This window comes from Hetaerina americana, unplaced genomic scaffold, assembly GCF_022747635.1.
Source record: "Hetaerina americana unplaced genomic scaffold, ioHetAmer1.1.p SCAF_2, whole genome shotgun sequence".
Lineage (NCBI taxonomy): Eukaryota > Metazoa > Arthropoda > Insecta > Odonata > Calopterygidae > Hetaerina > Hetaerina americana.
This window is the reverse complement of record NW_027286763.1, coordinates 54,831,097-54,855,375: the sequence shown is the minus strand read 5'-3', so window position 1 is coordinate 54,855,375 and position 24,279 is coordinate 54,831,097. Positions and strand designations below refer to the sequence as shown.

The following is a 24,279-nucleotide window of genomic DNA, read 5'->3' as shown; positions in this document are numbered from 1 at the left end:
AGACGGCGAATCATGAACGTTGCGGTATGCAGCGTACCAACGCAGTACTTTTGGAGCTAAAAGTGCTGCGTTGGTACTGCCTCATCTCCTATGAAATTGATTCAGGGTGGTTACAAATTCATTTTTAAATTTACTGTGAAATTTTCCGTTTGAGATTGTTAATATTTTTTATCTTTATACTTACGATTGTTTCTGGTCCAACTTTTTGGAAGTTCAAAGATTCATTAAATCAAGAACACACAGTATTTTTCCACTGTTCTTTATTTTGGTACTGGAGTACCAATTGTGTTCTTCATTTAATGAATCTTTGTACTTAATCACACATATACGTAATATTACAATGCTCTTACTATGTTAATGAATATATGAATCGAATGAATTTACAAATGCGTGTCTGCCAGCCTAGTAAGTTAAAGTATTTATATATTTCATTTATTTATTTACATACCTTACTAGCCACCGATAGGGTGTGTGGTAGGGGGTAATGATTCCAATTATAAATGTTTGTCTAACTTTTGGAACTGATTTTTTCGTGTTTTACTTGTTTCATGCAATTGATTAAATACTTCAGTGAGTGAAAGCTCGATTACTTATTTCTAGCCTACTAATTTCTCTCTGTGTTGACCGGCTGTGTCCGTAATAAAAGCGTTTTCTGATTTATTCACATAACAAGATACCCGGCGATGAAATATACACATTTTTCCTCTAATTAACGAAATTTTTCTCTTAAACGAAAGACATGTATCTAGTCATTGCCTTATCTGTTGTCGTCACTGCGTAGGTACTCGTATATGTAAGTTCCAGCTTTTGCTCATGTTATCCATTATATTTATGCAACAATTTCAGAATATAAAAATCATCCGCCGTGAGAGGAATTCGAACTCGGATCCCTCGATGTTCGGCTGAGTGCTTTATCCAGTTAAGGGACCCAGAGCCGAGGGATCCCGTTTCGAGCCCCGGTCGAGGCGAATGACTTTCACATAAGAAGTTGTTGCATTGTAATGTACATTTAGCGGATGATTTCGTTAAAAGTTACTGTCGCGGCATTTCCTGCAGTTTCTTGGCATTATATTTGAGTTCAATCAAATAATATATTCATAGTTATCTTTAGTGTAGCTAAATCATTATCATTCATATCTGTACGAAGCGGTTATCTATACAACTGTAAACGTTGATAATGATAATTGTAGATATCTTCGTTAAAATGAGGATTTAAATCCAATGTTAACCTTATTTCAAAAATGCAGAAACCATGTTTATAATGCGAAATAGGTGTGAGACTTCATACACATCACGTTGAAGATTCCGCCGGGCTTCATTGCTTTGCTCGCTCACGCACAAACATATGACGGTAAGTGGGAAAACGTGAGCCCCGGTAACATTTAAGCCCTCGGAAACTGCATTACAGACTCTTCCACGGGATTACCAGTGGTTCCGCCCTTCCTCTCGCATCATCTCTCTCGTTGGAATCACTCTTCGGCATTGCCCAATCATCAACCCGCCATTCGAATTACACTCCTCCGCTTCCCTCCTCCCGTTCCCTCGGTCAATCCACTCCCTTCCCTAAGCCCTTTCTCACGACCTCGGCCCGCCCGCCCCCTTCTCATTCTCTTCTACTTTTATCGCAGGGGTGTCACACTCAATGATGCCTCGTGACCGGGCAGAAATATGGAGCTTGGGCCCAGGCCGCATAGACGGACTCAAGGGACGCTTCGAAGAATTGGCGTTTCAAAAAAGTATGTGAACCATTGTAAGCATCCTTCTTCTTTATGGATAACGTGATAGATAGACTGAATGATTGCATCCTTTAAGTTTGTTAGGAAGTCTGATTCATAGTCAGCAATGCTAGAATTTTTTTATGAACCCTTTGCACGATGCCATCTTTTGTCGTAATTAGTTGCTACTTTTAATGAATACCTTCCATAGCAACGGCGAGTTCATGTGGTGCAGGAACCTGAACGTGGACGACTGGGAGTATAAAATTTAGAGCCCTTTCTTTAGTCTAGCATAGTTTATAGACGTTCCTAAGTATTCTTCGTCGTCGATTTTAATGAGTGAAAATGGGCAACGTACAGCTTTTGAGCAGTGCAGTGCCCATGTAATGCAAAATATAAAAGGATGAAAATTTTATGACAAAATTTTTCAGCACAATGATCAACATAAGAAACCAATTGGTTAGAAGTACCTTCTCGCGTTCGTTCGGAATATTAAGGGTTCACATACAGTAGACTTATATCAAAGGAAAATTCTAAAGCACTTGTCAAAAGTCGAAAATGGATTGGGGTAGAGAGTTATCATCCTTTCTTCAAAATCTTTGAAGGGATTTTGGAGTTTACGGAGATACTGACCAAGTCCCGAGAAAATATCAAAGGCTTGGTCGTTTTCCTCTTGATTTCGTAAGTTCTTTTTCGTTTTCTGGCGCCTTTTTGTTAAACGTCTTTAATTAGCAGCCAAGGTATAGACAATTGTTCGTTCTCAACTTTTATTTTAGGTGAATAGTTATTGTGATGTTATAAAAAAATAGATGTCAAAAATGCTCCATCGATTTAAAAAACTATCGTTTTCGACACTATTTTTTTGGGAGATCCGTCAGTTTCGACCAATAGGTGTCAATTTTAAGGACTAAATATGGATAAATTTAATTAATTTATAATAATAATTTCAAAAGGTACTTCAGTTAATTTGTCACCGCGGTAATTTTTTGCATTTAGCATGTTACAGCAAATGTGATACCATTTGTTATTTACGTGGGTCATTTGCTTGACAATAAGAAAAACAGTGATAGCATTGGTGGGGGGGGGGGGGTACTGGTAATTATTTTCATCCAACTCACTGCGTAGAAAAGTGTGCATAGTGGAGAGTGAAACTATGTAGTGATGACATTTTACTGCATGTGCACGAATGCCCGTCCATAAGTATCGGTTTTCAATTCTGTTTTGCTAATGTATTTTCCACTGCGTTATCTTTTATATGTTCCAAACTCACTTTCTCTCTATCTCCAATTTAAAAAGTTCCATTTTTAATCTCATCCATGGTATTTTTCATACCACTCTCCTTGTAAGGATGTATTCTTATTGTTGCATAATGGAAGACTTGACCTTGCTAATCTTATCGACTAAGAGCTGAAAAAGCACACTTTCATGTGCCTTAATCTTGATTTTTCACGGAAATTAGAAAATGACTGAAAGGGATTAAAATATTTGAGTGATGTCCGAGAAGGAGTGTGGTATTGTGCCTATCACTTCAATGCGTGCCACCTTTATTTTTACTTCATTCTGAATGAAGTGTCTTAAGTGTTAGCAATTAACTCTGCAATTTGGTATTTTTAAATTTGCCGACGTCATGATGTTTTTGTATTGACCATCATATTTTACCTAAATTTTATCAACGGTTAATATCTGTCACTTCCAATGAATCAAATGGCATTCATCAAATGCCTAAACTCACGTGATATGGAATATACGCATCCGAAAAGTTATAGTTAACGTACTACAGCCTCCTAACAAACTCAGTTGATAGATAATTATTGCTCATTTTTGCTTGGAAGTAGTGGGAAGTAACGTGAAATTCCCACCCACATTCACGAGGACATACAGGCCTGTATGTCCTGACTGTAATTTTTGTCCGTTCACCAATAGAACAGTAATGTATAAATAATTTGATATTTTTTATGTGGCAATAGCCAAGTGGAAGTTTCCAAAAATGCACCATCGTACTAGTTACATCGTACTACATTTTCTAGTCTTTTACCAAACGCATACATGTAAGATTTCAAATCTTGTATAGCGTCTCCTGTTTTGGTTTTTATCTTGAGGAATAGGCAAGCGGATGCATTCCCGTTTTAGTAATAACTTGTACTGTGCAATGTGGTGACTAAGACCTATGGAGGACATCTGGGGGAGAATAGTTGGTCACAAAAACGATCGAATCAAGTAGACATCACAGTGAGTGATGAGGTGGACAGCGAGCGTTGCTCATCTCTCTCTCTCTCTCTCTCTCTCTCTCTCTCTCTCTCTCTCTCTCTCTCTCTCTCTCTCTATCTCTCTCTCACTCGGCGTGGTTTGTGAGGAAACCGTCCATAGAAATACATCACGGCCGCTCGCCACGATATCCTGTGTTGCTCTTCAAACAAAGGTGGATTGACTCAAGGATTGGCGAGGCGTGTGAAACAAGCGAGCCTATAATTATGGGGCTTCCTCGCCTCCAGTCGAGTGCAGTGATAACCCTGGTCCTGGCGCGCGAGAATCCCAGAAAGAAAGGCTTGGTAATTTTCTTTTGGGTCGCCGACCAAAATCCCGAGTTGGGAAACCTTCCGCGGACGAAACCACGGTGCCATGGGTGAACCCGCCGAGGAATTTTGGCGCGTTCCCTGGCATAATGACGCTGGAATTAGAGAGGGAGGTTACGGGAATGGTCCCAAGCGAGTGTATCGCGATGATGTTTCAGAATTTCGGGATTCGCCGGTCAGCTTAAATGACGGCTACACGTTTTCATGTGCAACACGTTTGTTTTTCTTTAATATGGGTAAAAGAGAGAGATAGAGAGAAAGAGATATAGACAATGGCCGATGGAGGGTGTTTTGATTCCCATGGTTCGCACGTCTCACGTTTCGTAAACTCCACAGGCACCTCGCGGTTTACGTGGTGCCTGTGGAGAAACTACTTAAGAGTGGCAATGATTGGATTTAGTGAGGGACGCTTCGGTCTCTTCAAATCTCTCAGATGGCGATAATACTGCGGGAAAGGTCAAAACCAGAAATTATAGGCGAACGCGGGTGTAGTTTGGTGCACGAATCGGCGGGGATACGCGGGATGAAGAAAGCGAATAGGTCGAGGTTAAAACTTGATCCATCCAATTTTTGCTCGTGACATGCTACCTGTTTTAAACAGGAACAGTCCTAATTGAAATTGAGTTTAAAGAAGATATATTGAAGAAAAGAGTCTCATTTTAAGATGTAGCTATGTGACACTGTTAACCATTCTTAGGGAGCCAAAAACCCTAGTATTAATGTATCTACTTTGAAGGAGGATTTCTTAGGTGGAGGGTCCATTCGGAAATTGGTAGATACGGGTTCTAATTACAGGCTAGTCGAAATATCATGAACGGTGAATCCCCAGCAGCTTATACTTATATTCTTAGAGGATGGCACTTATTCGGAGATGAAACATTGCACCCCTTTTAATAATAAGTTTAGTGCATCTTTTGTGTGAAGACGGCAGCAGATTTTCACCACAACAGGCTCTCCTCACGAATCCTCACTCTTGGACGAGTACCAATTAGTTGGATTGATTTTGATACATGGTTATGTCCAGCAATAAGTAAATTGATCAAGGAGCCATATATTCTTTTTATCGTTCCGCTAGAGGCTTTAGGAGATCTGTAGGAAACAAAAACCCTTTTCTATTGGATTTAAATAGAGGAAGTTCTCTTCGTGTAACGATTACTAGAAAGTCTACTATTAGTTCACATGCACGTATTTAACTAGAATGACTGATCAATGTACCTAGGAATATTGCAATGGTTAATTAATTGAATGTGGACCGCCTCATGAATTTTTACCGACTGGTAAACACTATTTTGAGCGTGTAAATATATTACGGCAGTAAGTTCGTTACATTTGGAATGGCAGATAATTTAAAATAGTGCTGGGTTTTTCTATTTTATTCTAAAAAATAGGTGAAGGGAATAGAGAAGTGATGCAGTATTTATTAGGTGTCGGGGAAGCCTTCGAAAAGGTCTCTCATAGCAAAAGGTTTCTCAAATTTAAATGATGAATTTAGGTGAAACCTGTTTACCGGGTTAAAAACTTATTTCGCCACCAATAAAAGTTGGCATCCATGTGAAAAGATAAAACTCAATAATTGTTTACAATTATTCTTCTTAGTTGTTTTATCTTTCCACATTAAGATATAAGTTTGCAAAAGTCAAGGTTTTAGAAGTGAACACGTAAGTCAGCGTGGTTGGAATAGTCTCAAAAGACGCACAAGTGCTGCGTAACCATTCATTCACTCACATTGATGATGCAAATTTAAAAAAAACAATGACTTTAGATTATTTTCGAAGAGGAAGTAATATTCAGTCAAATGGTGAGCCCTGTGAGCGGCGGATTACTCGCACGCGATTTGGACAATAATTGGGGCTGGTGGAAAGGCTGGGAATTGGAATTCAATCTTAAAAAATAACGACGATGAAATTTTCAGTAAAAGAAATGAGAAAAATTACAATACACTTCATGTTAAATTGGGAGAATTAAATTGAATACTTGGAAAAATACATGTAGTAAGCACTTTTTAATTCCATCCTTCAACGGAGTACCGCGTTGTTAGCGCATGCTGATGCAACTAAAAGAAATGCAGCTTCAATTGAAGCGCGGTGGGTCAATGTAACGACAAACTAAAGAAACAGTTTAAAGAAAATTAAAACACGAGTTAAGAAATAGCTATTAAATGCTTTAAAAAATTTGGATCCATTGGAAATAGTCTACATTGAGAGGAATTAGATTAGGACAGAGGAAGATCCGCTAGTTTTGTTAGGGGACGAAAATAAGTATGAGGAGGTCATTGGAGAACATGTGGAACCGTTCAAGTTTACAATGGATGAGACTTTTAAAATGTACAGTGTGTTCGAGCATTTATTTAAAGTTTTTTATATTCTCCTTATCTGCATGGATTATCTGTACATCCATGAGATTTGGACGTTGACAATCGTTGTTTACGTTTCTGGTTCCTAAATAATCGCAATATATGTATGTCAAATGAAGTTATTTTTCTTCATAATGAATTGAGGTACAGAATCTTTGAGGGAATTACACGCTCGCCAACGAAGCGAGATAATTCAGTGCTCTGAAGTATGACCAATGAGGTCACCACATATATCAATACTTGGGTGAATTTTGATAGGTAAGGGTGAGATGGGAGAGGGAAACTGACGTTGTACTTCAAGCCTTGGGACTGTGAAATTCACGAATTCCTACGAGGACCAGTTCCTTTCCGAGTGATGTCTGCGATTCCTCGGATATTTACGGTGTGTGTGTGAGGCTAACGTCGCCGAGAGTCGAACCTGGGCCCTCTGGTCAGTAGTCAGGGCGATATAATAACTAGGATACCACGAACGCATCCACTTCCATTTTTCCAGGCTGTAGTTTAGTCTTTTTTCTCTCCATTTGTGCTGGTTAGGAGAGCTCATTTGTATTCAGCCCACCAACCATGACTCAACACACGAAGCAGTGCAGGCGCAGTGTTCGCTGTACCTCTAGCCAACCACTTTTATTCGAGGCATGGATCTGTATAGTGGGCTAATTTATTGCGGAAGTATGTGTCAAGGCTAAAAACTTTCCAGAGTAGTCGTGACTTAGGTGTAACGATAACTTCTCGGCAGTAGGAGCGAATTCATTTCTCAAGTTGCTTTTCCTAAGACGCCTAAAATAAGTTTTTATTTTATTATGGTGATCTCTCCTTGAAATATATACGAGTATTTTTTTTTTAAGATAAAGCAAGGGGGAGATTCAAGGGGAGAGAATGGGTGTATTCCATTCTGGTAGTCATCGGATTAAGCGAACAGGCTCGGATGGCGCCCCAGAAAAGACTACTGTAGTTTTCAGGACACTATCTGATCCTCGTATGTAGTCTATCCAGATTTTCCACGAGGTTAGGTATTACACTGCCGACATTTCGAAGGCATCGTCCTTAAAGACCTGTGGACGATGACAGAATTAGTAGCCTTCGAAACGTCAACCGTAAAATACCTGACCAAATGGAAAACCCGAGAAGACTCCATGTACTTCATTTTACTCGTATTTATTGCACTTAAATGTATTCGTATTTTATATTTTCAAATAGAGTAGTTAAACCATGGGGCCCTAAAAATCATAAATCGATGATGAAACAATAGATAGAAAAAAATAAGCCCACCATGTGCATGTTCCTCAATATAATTTCTATGAATTCCCTAATAATATAAAATGTAGCCTTCAAGGTATTTCACTTTATCATTCAACTAACTGTTCGCATTTACGTTTGAAAGTTCATGTTCATCAGTCCCCTAACTTCTTTATTAAACTTCGCCCGATCCCCGGGAACCTTCTTCTGCCATCCTCTTATGTGAAGTCTTATTTTCTTACCGTTTATTATTCAAAGGCCCAAAGTTTATACACTACACTTTGTACTTCCTTTTTCCAAATTCTGAGTTATTTTGTTGAGGTTTACTCTTTGAAAAATAAAGTAACTTTCATGAAAATTTTAACGCACTGTTTACTCATATAGGTGTTCCATGGGAGTAGGTGGATAGAAAATGGGACCCTCCTCTCCCAACCATCTCCGCCATTTAAGTTTAAGCCAGACAAGCCTGGACAAGCTTCTATTTTGGGACACTTCGCAGAAAATAATGGTAGTTGAAAGGTTAATTTAACCTTGCTTCAATTAATTGAAAAACCTAAATTATGAGGGACGGAGATTTAGCTAAAAAGTTTATCAACGATAACCGAAGAGAAAATGAAGCAGTCAAGCGCACGCATGAATGTTTCAGTCAAAACCAACTTTAACGGCTGCTCTTCCTGAAGAAGGATATTTCTTGGCGTTGAGGGGATAAATTCTCTCCTTAATGAGTTTGTCGCCTCCCTGATTCCAACGGCCAAAGATCAATCAATCGATCTAAATGTCAACTGAGCGATACATCATGGTGACCTGAGAGATATAGGCTAAATGATTGATGACCCGCGCGGCGCAACATCGCCGGCAAATGGCTTGAGGAATCGAATTGTGCTCTTTTTTTTTCTTTGAGAAACCATTTCGTTTCATCACAGCCTGAAATGTGGTCGAAACGTCGAAAGTTTATTTCCGGTGAGATGGCTTCATCAAGTTCGCTGTTCAAATGAGACGGTGTAAAATGGTTTCCCTAGTTGGAATGACTAACTTTAGACTTCGAGTGAAGGATTTGAATAATTAATCCCCTTAAGGACGCCAAATTAGCTTATTTAAAGATATGAGGGAAATATTTAGGAAAACACATGAAAGTGCAAAATATTAACTGTCGTTTGCGCATCGCAAGAATAGTTTTGACAAAAAAGCTTACTCATGCTTGGTGAACTTGCCAGATGACATTAAGTTTAAACTGATTTGGCACCGTTGTTTCTTGGCAATGGTGGCCATTATGGCACCATGCAAGCCAGACTCATTTCTCGGGCGAATTATGACTCCAAATTTTCTTAAATACATTGCTAAAATGCAAAATAAAGTAGCTTCAGAGTCTCGCTTCGAATTTACGGTGATATCCCTATAATGAAGCCCTCATAGAGCATAGTAGATCCAAAATTTGGCTAATTATCGTCATGACCGCTAAACGAACGGCGCTATCCCATGCTAAGAATACTATCACTTGCTAAAAGGATTTCAAATGAATAATATAAGTTTTATTTAATGAAGCTAAGATCCTGCCCTTACGCTGGGAAGGGTTAACATAGCCTTTTAAGGCTTAAATCTATTAGCGAATTTTAAGTAACGAATATCATTATAGTTTTTTTTAAATACATAGCATTAATAATTATTATAAAAACTTTGAAATTTTTTTTTCACTAAGGGAGGAAATGAAAATATTCATTGGCATTCATGGACACTTGTAGCATATTATATTTAAGGAAATAAGAAGTGAGTGTATACGATATTACACCCATTTAATTGGCTTAATCGCCTGAGACTTAATTCATGGAAAGGTAAAGGGCATTAAATAAAAATTCCAATTAAAATTCAATGTATAACTATTTAATGCTCATAAATAAGCACCAATGTAAATAGAAATATAGCTTTGGCGACAGGACGACGAGCACGACAATGTCCATTGAAACTCAAGCTACCGTCAATTCCGACCGCCTTCCACTTCGCCAACTCCTGGAAAAGAAAGCGGTTTCCTCCCTGGAGAACAAATGAGGAATCGTCGGCGACTTGTTTTCAAATTTGGCGATCGTCTCATCATCGTGGTGCGAATTCATTCGCTTGGAAACCGCAAGAGCGATGAGCGACGCCCATGTATTTTTATCTCCCCTCTCCTCTCGTACGCATTTTCTCTCCCAACCCCTCTTTATCTAAATCCCACGTTCTCTTGTTTAACTTGTCCTCGGAATCTGTTGTTTTTTTTAATCTTAAACAACGTCCGTCCTTCCCGGACCCACGGTCCCATGTGAAACTCAGGCGAGGGTGGCGAGGAGGACGGGGTAAAAGGGACGATCGTTCGCCTTCACGGGCTCGTTGGCACGCACAAGGGTTCTCTCACCCACAGACAGGGGGCCCTCCGCACTTGAAACAATCATGCCAAGGACGTGCGATTGCCTCCCTCCGCCCCGCCGATGGTGCAACCGCAGGCGCGGCGGGGCGGGGCAATTCGGGGCAGCGCACCATGACCCGGGATCGCCGCGGATGCCGCCGTCCGCTCTTTCTCCCTCCCCGTCCGCCCATGTCTGCCCATCTCGAGGGTGCGAGACCAGCCAAGCCGGCCCCCTTTCTCTCGTCTCAGATTCAGCGTGGGGTGTCGCTGTTAGCGGTGGCGAGGAACGCAAAGATATCACGCTAAGGCAGCACGATCAGCGCGTACAGCCCTCGATACGGTCGGGAGTTGACTTGTAATCGATCCAGATTAGTGTCCAATCCATCCAACAAAATGGAAAAAACTTGGAAAGAGAATCGTGCCCACGTAATCAAAACTGTCATCAACGCTTCTACTGTCAAAAAATGTTCTCGTTTAAATTGATTACTAGGCTATTACTAAATATACTAGTATATTAACTCTAGACTAAAAGTACACTGAGCTGTTTTCGTTTTAACTATTGGGTGGAAAGTTCCAAATATCTTCAAATGAATAATGAAATTGAGCACCGAATTTTCAAAGGTTGACGATTATTTTTCATTCTGGAGAGCCATCTTTCCAAACGTCGATGTAGAACAATGACATTTCGAAGGCAGACTCTTTCAACTTCTTCAGGGTGAGATAGCATAGTTATTTTTGAAACGTGTCTAACCGGTCTAGGATCCGAGGACTTTTCAGAGCTCTAGTTAAATATATTGAAAATTTATTTCATACTCAAAGCCGAACAATATTGAAGGGAAAGTTTGGGGAACATGAATACTGGATACATCGCCTACACTTCATTATATGCGATCGTAATCTCGTATGGATCTTAGCAAGAAATACTAATTGACTCGTTGGCTTCCATTCACAAAGGCTTCCACTCCTGATGGCAGAAGTTTCTAGGGCGTTTGATATCTCTTCCAATTTAAACATTGAAAGTATATTTTTATGCCTTGACCCGACCAAAGAGAGGGTTCCTGTTTTTCTTAATATTCGACATAATTTATAAGGCATGTATAAAGATATAATTTGATAAGGAAGGAATGTCTAAATCAATCGAATAGTCCAACTTAATCCGTATCTACAGTCCCGGCACCAATTATATCTATTCTATGCAGATATGTAATCGGCTCTCGAATCTTGCAATTTCAATGTTTGATGCCCGAGTGGTAAAATGCGAAAATGCGGCTGATGGTTGACCCAAGAAATGAAGATGTTTCATGATATATGCAGGTGGGTAGGAGTGGCAATCTTAATTACGGTTTTTGTGGGTGGCCCTTTCAGTTTGAATCCTAATTAAACCTTGGTATTTTGTACAATTAATTTCGGATGAGTATTCGAAAATTGTGGAGCTGAAAATAAGTCTATTTTAGTGCATGCCGTGAGGTTTGTCAGTTCAAGTTTTAAACTTGCAATTCCTACTGATTTCCTGGGAGAACCAATATCCATGTCTTGTAACAGTTCCACTGTTTTCACCCAATCACTACTACCTTAGATCATTTAAGTACTACTCAGACAATTTCAAGTGGACAAGAAAGAAGGAAATAGCTATTTTGAAACGGGAACACTGGTGAGATGACGCTACAGAAATAAAAGAAACCGGTCTTTCTTTCAATACAAAATTTTGTTTATGGAGTTTTGTAAAATCGTCCCAAGATGACTCCTCGAATCTCAGACGCACATCCTCCCGCATAGACTTGCCTCACGGACTCGCGGCAAGAAACCCGTTCGAAAAGAACCGTACTGAAACTCCATGCCCGCAAGAAAAACTCCAAGAGACTCTACCGTCTCCCACAATCTTGCGATGAATTGAACGATTGCTTCCCGACGTGACTCCTCTTCTTCCTAGAGCGAGGGGTGTGGGGCCGCAGGGCACGCGACCATCCCCATTCAAGGTGCGGGAAGGTGGGCGGGGAGTAGACCGGCGGGTGGATTTTTCGGTCGTGCGGGCGTTCGTCCGGCGAAGCGGGGAAGGCACCAATCGACGCCAACTAGCGCCAACTGCCGTCAGTGCATTATCGCCCGCCCGCACCACCCCTCGGCCGCTTCCGCTCCCCCTCATGCCCCCCCCCCCAGTGGCATCGTGACTGTGACTGGGCTGACCCATTTTCCCTACTCCACCACTCCTCTCCCCTCCGCCCCCACCGCCCCCCGTACGCTTCTCTCACATCCCCCCTTTGTGTTTTGTTTCCAAGGTGACTGTGGGCGGCGAGGAATGAAATGCGAAGGCAAAGGACAACAAGTCCATTCCGTTTTTCCACTCAGTCTCCCGCCAACTCACCTCTCCCCCATCTTCCCTCACCGCTCTCCCGCAGAGCCATTCTATTCTTTTTCCCGGGCGCATTGTATTTTTAAGTCGTGTCGAAAATCTCATTTTAAAAGCGTAAATAATGTCCGGGCAGGGGAAGTTAACTTGAAAATTTAGCTTCATGGAGTAAGGCCGTTTACTTTTCATTATGCTGCGACCAGTCCAGCTGAATGCCTCCCGAGACTTGATATGATTGCATGTTTTTGAGCGTGCGAGCGAACGTTTTGGAATTAATCAAAATGACGATTGCAGTCTTGAGGGCATTGACTTAATGATGTTGATGGTCATTTCTCGAGATATTCATCCGTTAAATGAGCGGTGCATCTTTGAAAAATTGTGTCGGTTACGATTAGTCTATCTTCACTCGTGTTTTACGTAAAGAACGGGGATTCTCATCTGAATTAGTGCAGGCCTATGCTAAATGAAGCAAAGGCGAACCAAGGTGTGAAGACCCGAAGGACGGATTAACCTTAGATCTCACGTACTACTAATAAGAGCCGCACCGTTTCAGTTATTCACAAAATTCCGGCAATCAGGGTAATTACTTTTCCCGTGTCCTTGTCCTGTTGCCGCCTCTGACAAATACCTCGTGTCCAGAAAATCACAACTTAGGCTCAGTGGCAGATTTCCATTGGTATCAAATGTGTCGATACAGGCGTGTTGTTGTGGAAGGCGAGCATAGTAGATTCGTGGCACTGTTGAATGAACTGTTCCACGGTTAACAGTGGAACAGTGCGAGCATCGAAGTTGCAGCCATAAGCATGACATTTTTATACTATAATGTATTGAGGTCCTAATATGATAGGTAAATATTATTCTTACTGTTAACAGTTTTTAGGAGAGGAAATATAAAACTAGGGTTAGTACTTCGTTGAGGGAAAAGAAGTAATTAAAATTAAATAGTTTTTGGGGATTTGGCTAAATGCGAAGGGAAGCCTGACTTCGGAATCATTGTTTCTTATCAACAACGTGCACCGATAAGTCCACACTTTAGCCCCACCCATTCAACAGCCAGAGTACTGAACTTAAAATTCTGGGCCTCTGGTTTGGGGCCGAGTGGAAGATATCAATCAAAGGTTGCGTGCTTTCTGCAGGGATATCAGGGCGTCCTTCGTCGGCCTTCAGCCGGCGATCCAATCGTGTAGGAATCCCCTGAACCCCTCTGATGTTCACTACACATCTGAGGCCCCCAGGTGTGTAGCGGGTAGGATATTCGAACACTGCAGGGCTTTTTTAGATACAAGTGTGTAGGTCAATTAGTGGGTCTCTAAAGTCTTCTTTGCCAATTAATGTAGCTTTAAATGGAGTGAGGTTAATTGCTAGCAATAGTTCATTTAACAAGAATCAGATAGAATCGGACGGAAAGTTTTATAAGGGATTGGATATTAATAGAAAAACGATCCTTCTTAAAAATTCAAGAAACCGTAATGTCAAGGTAAAATTATCTACATTGGCAGTGAATTGCCGAAGTTTAAAAAACAAAGTTGCAGAATATTATCTCCTTATTCAAAGTACCGACGCAGATATAATTATTGGGACAGAAAGATGGTTATCCACTGATATTGTCGACGGTGAAATTTTCCCAAACACCTTTTCCATTTACAGAAATGACTGAGCAAGTAGAATCGGGGGCGGTGTCTTCATTGCAGTTAAAAATTCTTGCGTCAGCAGGGCTGAGGTAATACCAGGTAACGGTTTGGAAAGCTTTTGATGCTCAATTAAAAGTCCTCATTCCAAAAGAATTTATGTATGCGTATTTTATAGACCGCCATTAGACAGAGACAATTTAATAACAGAATAAGATAGCAAATCAAAGGTTTTTTATCCCAGCGTAATGATCGCGACGTTGTAATTGGTGGAGATTTCAATTTCCTATCTATTGACTGGAGCACATATGGTTTTAAAACCGGGGGCAAGGACAAGATATCTGCAAATCGCTATTGAATTCTTTTACGTTGAACTCATTGAATCAACTTGTCACTTGACCAACTAGGGACGATAATATCTTGTATTTGTTAGTAACAAATATCGCGAAAAAGTTTTAACTATAGAAACTATAAAAGGAATTATTAACCACAGGGCAATAAATGCTAAGTTTTCGCTTCATGGGGTCCGAAATAAGAAGCCTGAAAGGAAAATTTACTTGTTTAAGAATGGGGACTAAAATGGCCTAAAGTGCGAACTAGAGAATCAATTTGCCAGTTTTAAGAAAGATGGTAATCAACGAGATGCTGAGGATATGTGGAATCACTTCCTTGAGATCACGTACTCGGCAGTCAACAAGTTCATTACCTGTAAATTTATAAAAGATAACACGGAACCTAGATGGTACAACGCAGATGTTAGAAAGACATTACGACGTCAAAGGCTATGTCACGCCAAGATGAAAAATATCAGAGATGAATGCTCTAGCGACAAAAATAATGAGATCACTTATGATTATAAGATATCCAGGGCGAATGCCAACAATGAATTTCGGAAAGCATTAAGTGAATTCAAAAGGAAAAGACTAGCGGAAAACTTGAAAGAGAATCCAAAAACATTTTGGTCATACGTCACAGAAGTTCTCGGAAATAAGTCAACTATTAATTCATGGCCGTGGTGGCGGCGGGGTAACGTCCTCGTCTGCTAACCCAGAGGTCGAGGGTTTGATGCCCGACTATATGGTTTTTCCTTCACTTAAGGCTTGAGTGTATGTCATTATCAAATTGTGGTATCAAAGTCTAAAGCCCGATGTGAAGTGCTTTTTTTGGACTAATGCAAAATGAATAAAAATGATAAAGTCGAAATAGTAACTAGCAGTTTGGAAAAGGCAAACGTATTAAATTAAAATACATACATGGAATGTGTAGACTCGAATAAATACGTTAAATAAAAGACGTCAACCTCACTCACAATCTATCTTGGGTGAAACACATACGGGGAATATGTGGACAAGCTGACGAAATATTAGGATACTAGGTAAAAGTGATGAAAAGGTGAAAGAGAAATATTTGCTGTCGTTGGTTAGGCCTCATTTAGAATATGCTGCAAGTATATGGGATCCTGACGAAGTTGGATTAATTGCCGAATTGGATCGCGTGCAGCGTAGAGGAGCTAGATTTGTAAAACGTTTCTATGATAAACTTAGTAGCGTATTCAAACTATTAGAGGAACTAGGCTGGGAATCACTCACGTGGCGAAGTTTAAATTACAGATTGTAGCTCTGGCATAAATTGGAAGGAGGTCTCTTTAGCAGCGATATTGAAAATTTATTATTACACCCATTCTACTACGGTAGGAGAGGTCATGCTAATAAAATTAGAGAGATCAAGGGTAGAGCAGATAGTTTTAAGATGTCATTTTTTCCACGAACGGTTGGGGGATCATAATGACATTGTTCGACCGCGGTAGGGTTATGTTCGGTTAGAAATTATTTTGGTGTGTATTCGCCCCCTGCCACACACCCTAGAGGTGGCTTGCAGGATCTATATAAATAAATAAAATTTCCTGCTAGCGGTATCCAAGTAGGCCCCGAAGAAGCTGACTGACGAATTATGACCGGGATTGGCGTCCTCACTGTCACGGTGGAAAGCCTGTACCTACTTATTCAGATCGATCCAAATCTCTCGCTGAAATTCCAAATGCGACTGATGAAATAAGTGATATTTGAATGAGATCATTAGAAATAGAGCATTCATTAGATTAAAAGCACACTTATGGCTATAGGCGGAAAACTACATACAAACTCTGTAAGATTAAAATTTAAAGTTAAATACTCGTCTGCGTGGGCTGTAGCACATCGGTACGTGTACCATTGGTCTGTCATTGCAGGTAGATGATAACCCATTCCCTTAAGAACTTAGGGTCGGGACAGGCCAGGCAAGTTATTGAAGCTACTTTCAACTTCTCAGTATGCAGTGCGCGGGGGGATTAGTAAAAACCAGCGTCTCACTAAAAAGTCAGGTAGCGGCCTGAATTTGGCGCAAGGCCAAAGTCCCAGCCTACTTTTGGCATCGAGTAAATCCAATACCACTTTGGGGATCGTGTTGGTGCAGTGGCTAGTGTACCAACTTCCCACCTCGAGGGTCCGGAGTGTGAATCCCGAAGGTGGCTGGATTTTGCAGCGGTGTCCCGATCCGTACTTGTGGTGCTATATGGATAGCATTTCAAGTCGAGTACGCCGTGCGGCAAAAGGGATGTTAAACTATGGGCTCCTTGGCGCCCTCTTTTAAGATAAGACTAATGCCGACGCCGAATTTCTGCCCACCCTTCCGTTCCATTGTTTGTAACTCCTACTGGTACCAAATTACTCATCTATCCCAAATGGCGAAAATGATAGCTGTCGATCGCTTAACCTAATAGCTACTACGCGTGCCATAAAGGCTATCGTTTTCATATTCGTTCGACCAACCAATATGGAGTCTCCTTCTCTACTGGTATACAAGTGTTGTCAAAAGATGCGGCAGAGAAAAAAAAATGTCTTAAGGCCATGAGATGTGGTGATACCGAAGTAGGAAAACAATGGATAAATGGAATTAAAAATGAAGACGCACTACGAAGAGCGGATAAAGAGACAAAACTTGTGGAGGACAAAAATAGAAATAAGAAGAAAGCTCACTGAAGATATGCTGAGGCACGATAGCTTACTTGAGGCCATAAAATAAAGGAAACATAGAAGGGAAGAATGACGAAGAAATACCAAAGGTAAACTCTGAAAAATAAGGAATGGGAAATATCAATGCAGGGAGCTATGGAGGAAATGAGAAATGGGTAGAGAACAGGATAGTTTGGCGAGCTACTACAAAGCTACCCTAGGACTGATATCTTATTATTACTATTTACATTCCGTTATAATTAAGCAAATGACCAGGTTGCAACGGTTCAGTGATACACCCTTATAATACACAAGGAGAACAAAATGTAGTTAAAAAACAAGTCAAACTTAAAGATCCTCGAATTTCCCAAACGTAGCTGTACTATCACATATGCCTCAGGTTCACACCATTCAAACCAACATACACTCTGATGATTATGATGACGGCAATCGTTGCGCTGGTCCTCGAGCAACCGTCTATGATATTCGAAATTTTACGACGAAACCTCCGTGTATTTCACTCGAAACTGAGGTTATGGAATCAAGGCTCGTGAGTTTATGAAATCAAGGCCCTGGGTGGCTGGCATCGCCCTGGCATCCTCTCTCCATCCGTTTGAGCCCCCTCTTCATTGCGAGGAAGTCCTTGCCTTCCCTGCTCCCTCGCGCCAAAACACTCCCTCCCTCCTTCCCCCCTCTTGACGAGCACTCCTCCGCCACCCCCCGAACCCTCCTCCCTCCCCCGTCTGCCCCACCCATGATGCGACTCCGCTTCCCACCTCCCAACCCACCCATTTCACTCCCTCCTCTCCCATCTCCTCCCTCTCCCTACTCCCAGCTGAGTTACCGCTATGGTAACGGTTCCTTGCCTCTTGGCTTTCTCTCTCTCTCTCTCTCTCTCTCTCTCCATCCGAGGAGCCTTTGGCTCTCTCGGATTTGGGGCTGATCTCCGGGCGGGTGATAGTTACCGTCGAGATTCTTCGAACCGGTGAAATTATCCATCGTAGATCGGAGAACTTTCGTAGGGGTTAACTCCTTCGCCACCCCTGCCTGAGACGTCGATCAGGGAAATATACACAGCACACGACTCTGCGGTTATGGATTCGCTTGGGGATAATCACCGTGCACGTTCGAGGAGAACGGAGTGGATAGTTTTCAGCCGACGATTTCAATGCGAATATGTCGTTGCGTGTGCCATTGCAGTACGATGTCGTTCCCTAATGACCGGCGCTAAGATTGAATATTCAGACGGAACTAGTTTGCACCCATTACAGCGATAATGCCTTTGCTTATCTGGAATATTTTTATTATTAATTATGTCTACGTAATATATACCCGTCAGTAAACAATACGTAATGTATATGTCACGCGGTGTGTTCGGACGTAGAACGACAAAAATATAAGCCGTGGGAGTAAAATATTTAAAAATGAGTGCGCTCAGGGCAGCCGAAGATCAGTGAAATTACGAAGGACGTAGAAAAGCCAAGGAATTTCAAATACAACGAGAAAAATCAGGGCGATATAAGTTAAGTTTAGCAAGGGTTAAGTTTCCAGGATTTTAAAAGCAAAAAAATTGCCCCAACTACTCGGATCATTGATGCATTGAAACCTCTGGAAATGGCATAAGTATCATTGTTATTGATTATAATGTGGGCGGAGCACTAATTGAGAAGCACAGAAAAAATTCCAATACTAATGGTGGTTTTTTCATAGTGAAGAGAACATAATATTTTGATTAAAAGAATAAAAGCACATTAAAATTAGAATATGGCAATGCCCATCAGACATAAGGGAAAATAAGTGCTCGTTATCTTGTAATTCAAGGTTCCTTAAAATTTCAGAGTATTTGGTTTGAAATTAAAGAGCTTTTGAAGAAAATAATGAAAACTTTTGGTGATTCTCTTTTTCCAAAACATAATTTAGTAATTTTATGTAGGTATTGCAATTTGAACGTGCAAAATTATGAATTATTTTCAAGAACTATGCATTTAAAACACACCAACCCTTACAATCCTGAGTACTCAATCCATGTTTAACCTAATCGAATGAACTGAACAAAATCATTGGATAAAATTGGCATGTGTATCACCTATCATCACAGATTCAGCGTAGTTGCAAACAGGTAGACATACGAGCACCGCTTTTTCTTGTGCTCTCTTCCTCTCTCTCCTTCGTTGAAAAGGATCGAGGGATATATCATTTTGAAGTGGAATAATATCCGATTATTTAAATACTCACTCCAGAAAGACCCTTTCTATTTGGTCAGCAATTTACAGGTATCTTTCGCCAGGGTGAACTTAAGACCTCCATTATAGTAATATCCATTTCATGTTTGATTATATCAACATTAGCACATTTCTCCTTTATTAACAAATAATTTTTTTTTGCATCTTCCACCATTTTCTGTGTAACCTGACTTGTTGCAACTGGCATAATTCTTTCAAATACAATGGAAACTTGGACGTAAACATTTACGAGCACCAAGGAAAAATTGGCGCCTCGACGTCAGTAATAAGCTTCGCACATCAAGTCGGCATCGCTTAGGCAACAAAAATCGGTACGAAACTACTGAGGTAGCATATGCATCTAAGTGAATAATTGAGCTAATAAAAGTCTGATGTCTTAATTTTACTGCGTTATTCCAATCGTGCCCAATGTTATTCCATTTTATTTTGTCTTATGATTAATTCTGTCGTTTTCACTGTTATTGAAGTTTCATTTACTGCACCTGCTATTGTGTTATGTTGCCTTAATTGGACTATGAATTATTCGTACTGTGAATGATTTGGAATTTTTACTCCCGGAAAACTTGAAACGTGAGGCAATTTTGAAATTGAGTGAGAGCGGCAGTAGAAGTATAATCTTTTTTACAGTGACAGACTGCGGGTACTTGAACAGCATAATACGTCATATATTGTGCGTTTGAAATAGTCTCAAATTAAATAAGTCATTCCACATAATCCAAAAATAAAATACCCTAACCTTTTCTCTTCGTGAGGAACGGTCAGTGACCGCATATTTACCGACGAACACATACCTGCATGCCACCAACGAGACTCACGACTCACTGATTATGGATGTATAAATGAAATTTGAAACTTATAAAAAAATAACGGCACAGTTAAATGACTCCTTCTACCTCCCTCCCTCTCTCTCTCCCTCTCTCTCTTCCTCTCTCTCTATCTCTCTCTAGCTATCTCTATCCATCCGTTGAATTGAATCGTCAAAACTACATACTATGTGATGTGTCCTTTCTTTGTTTCTTTTTAAAAATATATATCAGTGTTATATATATATATGTATATATATACTCGAGTATGTCGAGAGTTCAATTAACTCGTTAATATGTTGTGTACGGAAGCTTATATAATTCGACGTTAAGTCATTTAGTTCGGTATTAGCATTACAATGATCTTATTTTAAGTAAAAAAAAATATGATGATTCGGCCAAAAGATCGACTTCCCACTCTTCCGTTCTTCCCGAGGCAACCGCCTCATTCGCCCCTCCTTAATTACCGTAGATATCTCCGTATTCACCGGTGGCTTGCTCACCCAAGCTTGCTTTCACTTTCAACCCCGTTCTCACCGTTTGCCCCTATCCTAGTCCTCCGTCCGTGGGCTCTTAGGGGAACAATCAGTAATTGCTCGCTTCGAGTCACCTTGTCGGCAAAGCGCGGGCGTCGATTGCCGTTACTCCACTCACGGGTCATTGTTCCGTTTTCTCAGGGGAACACTCACTCTTTGTGGTTGGCCGCTTGTGTGTATACTTGCGAAGAGCAGGGTCGGGAAATGGTTTTCAAGTGGGCAGAAAACGAACTGCCTCGAGTGGTTGGTGCATAGACTTCTGGGATAAAAATGGTCATGCCGACTGTCGGTCGACGTTTACGTTATTATCTGTGCTTAACTCGCGCTAAGACTCTGTGCTCAGTTCCACATCTCTGGATTTTCTACTCAATCACTCGTGGAGCGAGCGTCATGGTTTGTGTGCACAATAAAGAAGAGTGATTGCACGAATCAAAATGTACCGATCGGCCGAGTAATTTTATGCTCATGGAAATCATGGCGCTCTATCATTTCAAAAGTAGGTTGGTAATAGTCTACTCCTCTCTACAAATCATAACGCAGTCTTATCATTCAAGAAGCCTCGAGAGGGAATTTCTTGACGCATACTTCTTAGTGAGTAGAAATGAATTTAAAAAATATTTATGGAGTGTTTATAATGACCATTCGTCAGTGAAGTGAGCGAATTTTCCCCTTGATGCACTACTTTAATTCTTAAATAGCTCTGATTAGTTTTTTTGGCCTTTTTTAATTGTCGATGTCGAATCGTGCAAGCAATGCAAATTAAAATTCAGTTTATGAATGCTTGAAAAAAACGATTTCAGTTAATTATAGTTTTATCATTTTTTTGTAAAACATGAAGCGACGGGAAATATTTTTTACTCCATAAAAAACAGTGATATTTTAATCTACCGCGCCAATTCGGAAAATCAACAAACACGTTACTTTTAGGTTGATGGTTTAGGTCTCAATTTATATTAAAGCAGAGGTATTTGTCTTTTCTGTTGATTTCAAGCTAGACATGCAGTAATTTACGGTATCACCTGTAGTGCAAGGTGAGCAATGGCCGACGATATCCAATTTAAAGGAATAAAATTAAGTCCGTGGATTGTAACGTAGGAGGAAGAAAGAAAATGCCGATGATGTTCTATTCACGATTATGTTTTTTAAATTTTCGCGGCGATAGTTGGCCAAATTTTTGTATCGCTTTTTCGCATTACTCGATTATATTTTTGTCGCGATGCCTCACTAAATGTTGAATGAAATCACCGTTTTGTCGTGGAAAAAGGACAGCCACCATTCCCATTTTTCTCTGTTTATTTCCCGTGCGATTGGATTGGATTCTCGAGAAGTAGAAAACTCCTTAATCTCCCCCCTCCCCTCAGCAGCCCCCGAACGAGTGCATTTACTGTGCAGCTTTCTGTGCAGATTTAGTTTCTCCAGGGGGAAGGACGGGTGCGTGCAGTCGCCCCAATTACTTAATTATCCTTCTGTCAATTCCCACCATCCTCGGGATTTACAAAGCCCTCCCTCCCTTGGAAGTAGTTTCCCGACCGACGCCGAAGCTGAAGCAGCAGGTAGATATACATATAAAACGTGGCGTATAAAGAGGTCAGGAAACAAGTTCTTCTCCTGAGACGCGGCCTCTTCTCCCGCCATCCACTAATCAGGGAAGGGCCAGTGGTTGCTGCATCGATGGAATAAAATGACCGCTCGCCGGTGAGTTAAACGGGTGGTAATCCCGGCGAGCGCGCATGTAGACTCGTGCATGCGTGATCTGGAGATCAAATCGAGGTGAAAATACTTCTTCGACGAGATGGGTAATTGATGGGGAGAGGAAATTCAGCAGAATCGGTGCGTCCTTATTTTTTTGCCGCATTCGATATTCACCGTTCTCGGTTTCGGCCCTTCGTAGATAATTTCAACGAGCAGCGCTCGGGATAGAGAGGAGAAAGGGTTGGCATTTACATATCCGGAATCGGTTGTCCGCAAGTAAATTTGTAATTCTCAGAGATTGGCTGAAGACGAAGCCATTCGTGGTTAATCATAGTTGAATCTTTTATATTATCATTCGGCACTCTTCCAACTCACGATTGAGCTAATTCGTGGAGTCAATTATACAATATTATTTTATTATTATTATTTTACAGTTACGTTGTAATTAGGCGATCTTCCTGATGGCAACGGTCAAGTTTGGTCAAAGATAACTCTTACAACGAAAATTACCAAGATACACGCACTATAAAAACAGATAAGAGACAAAATATTCTTACATACAATGACACTTCCACATCATATACAAACAAACTTCCATATCACATACAAAATGCCGTCCACATCACATACAAACAATATTTTAATAACTACAATGAAGTTTATTACCTAGTGGCCGCTTTACATTTATACTTAAAACTTCTAAAATTGGATGGAAAGGGCTCAAACAAACCTCCAGGCAGCTGGTTCCATTCAATTATGGTTCTATTTAAAAAAAAGTATTTTTTCTTATTTGTTTTTTGCGTCCTTATTTTTATTTTGAAACTATGGTCGTGTTTTCCCTTAAAGTTAGGCTTTTCTATCCCTTGCCATAAATCTTCCCACGCTTCGTCCTTTTTCACAATCCTATACATCGCGCCTAACCTACTCCTTTTTCTTCTATTTTTCAAACTCTCCCATTTCAGTACATCTAACATTTCCGTGACACTATCTGTTCTTTTGTACCTTCCGAGTACATATCTTGCTGCCTTTCTTTGAACTTTTTCTATCTTTTTAATATGTCCTACCTCATATGGATCCTATACGATGGAGGGGTATTCTAGGATAGGGATAACCAGTACCTTATGTGTGGCCGGACCAATAGGACTACTATAGCGAATGACGAATAATTCAAAGTTTATAACCTACCGTACAGTATGATAGGTTCTTGGACTATCTCAGCTCCCTTCTCTTATCTGCGTCTTGATGCTATCCCGCAAGTAGCCGCAAATGTGTGTGGCGGGTGGTGTTAGGACAATTGTCATTCATGCATAAATGTGCAATTATGCGTAAATATAAATTAGAAACACACAAAAACGCACGTAGACTTACAAACATACATGCCTATTTACTTAATGGTAAATTTGCGTGTTGAAGTTTATATTTTTCTTGCCTGATTAAGAATATTGGATTATTTTCTTCCGATTTTGTTATGTTTATGAATCGTGCGAGGGAAGGACGAGGACTTTTATCTGTCAGTGGTGGTGTCTATCAGTTATTGTGGTGTTCCAATCTGGCAGTGTAATTTGGGGTCATAACGATTCCCTAGGAATCTCCAGCAGACTCAGTTTCTCTGTACCTTTCTGATAGAATTTGTCCTTCTTCCTCTCTTCGTGGCTGAAAGGGCTCCCATAGTGGGAGTACTAATTCCCCCAGTGTCGCCGTCGCTCTTACCCTTTTCTCGAAGTAATCTTGACAACGTAGGGAGATTATTTCCGAATATTTTTTTAATTCCCTATTTATGATTTTC

The 24,279-nt window shown here is 40.6% G+C and overlaps 1 protein-coding gene across 3 annotated transcripts in view; it reads left to right on the top strand.

Annotated features, from left to right (window-relative positions):
• The window catches only part of LOC139687588 (protein Skeletor, isoforms B/C-like), a 262,208-nt gene that overhangs the window by 24,169 nt on the left and 213,760 nt on the right, over positions 1-24,279 (top strand). For 2 of the 3 annotated variants that reach the window (XM_071584806.1, XM_071584805.1), the window contains exon 2: positions 1,629-1,736. The exons of the other annotated variant lie outside the window; for it this stretch is intronic. In XM_071584806.1, the coding sequence (XP_071440907.1) occupies positions 1,629-1,736 (108 nt within the window). The remainder of the gene's footprint in view (positions 1-1,628; positions 1,737-24,279) is intronic. 3 annotated transcript variants of the gene reach the window in all.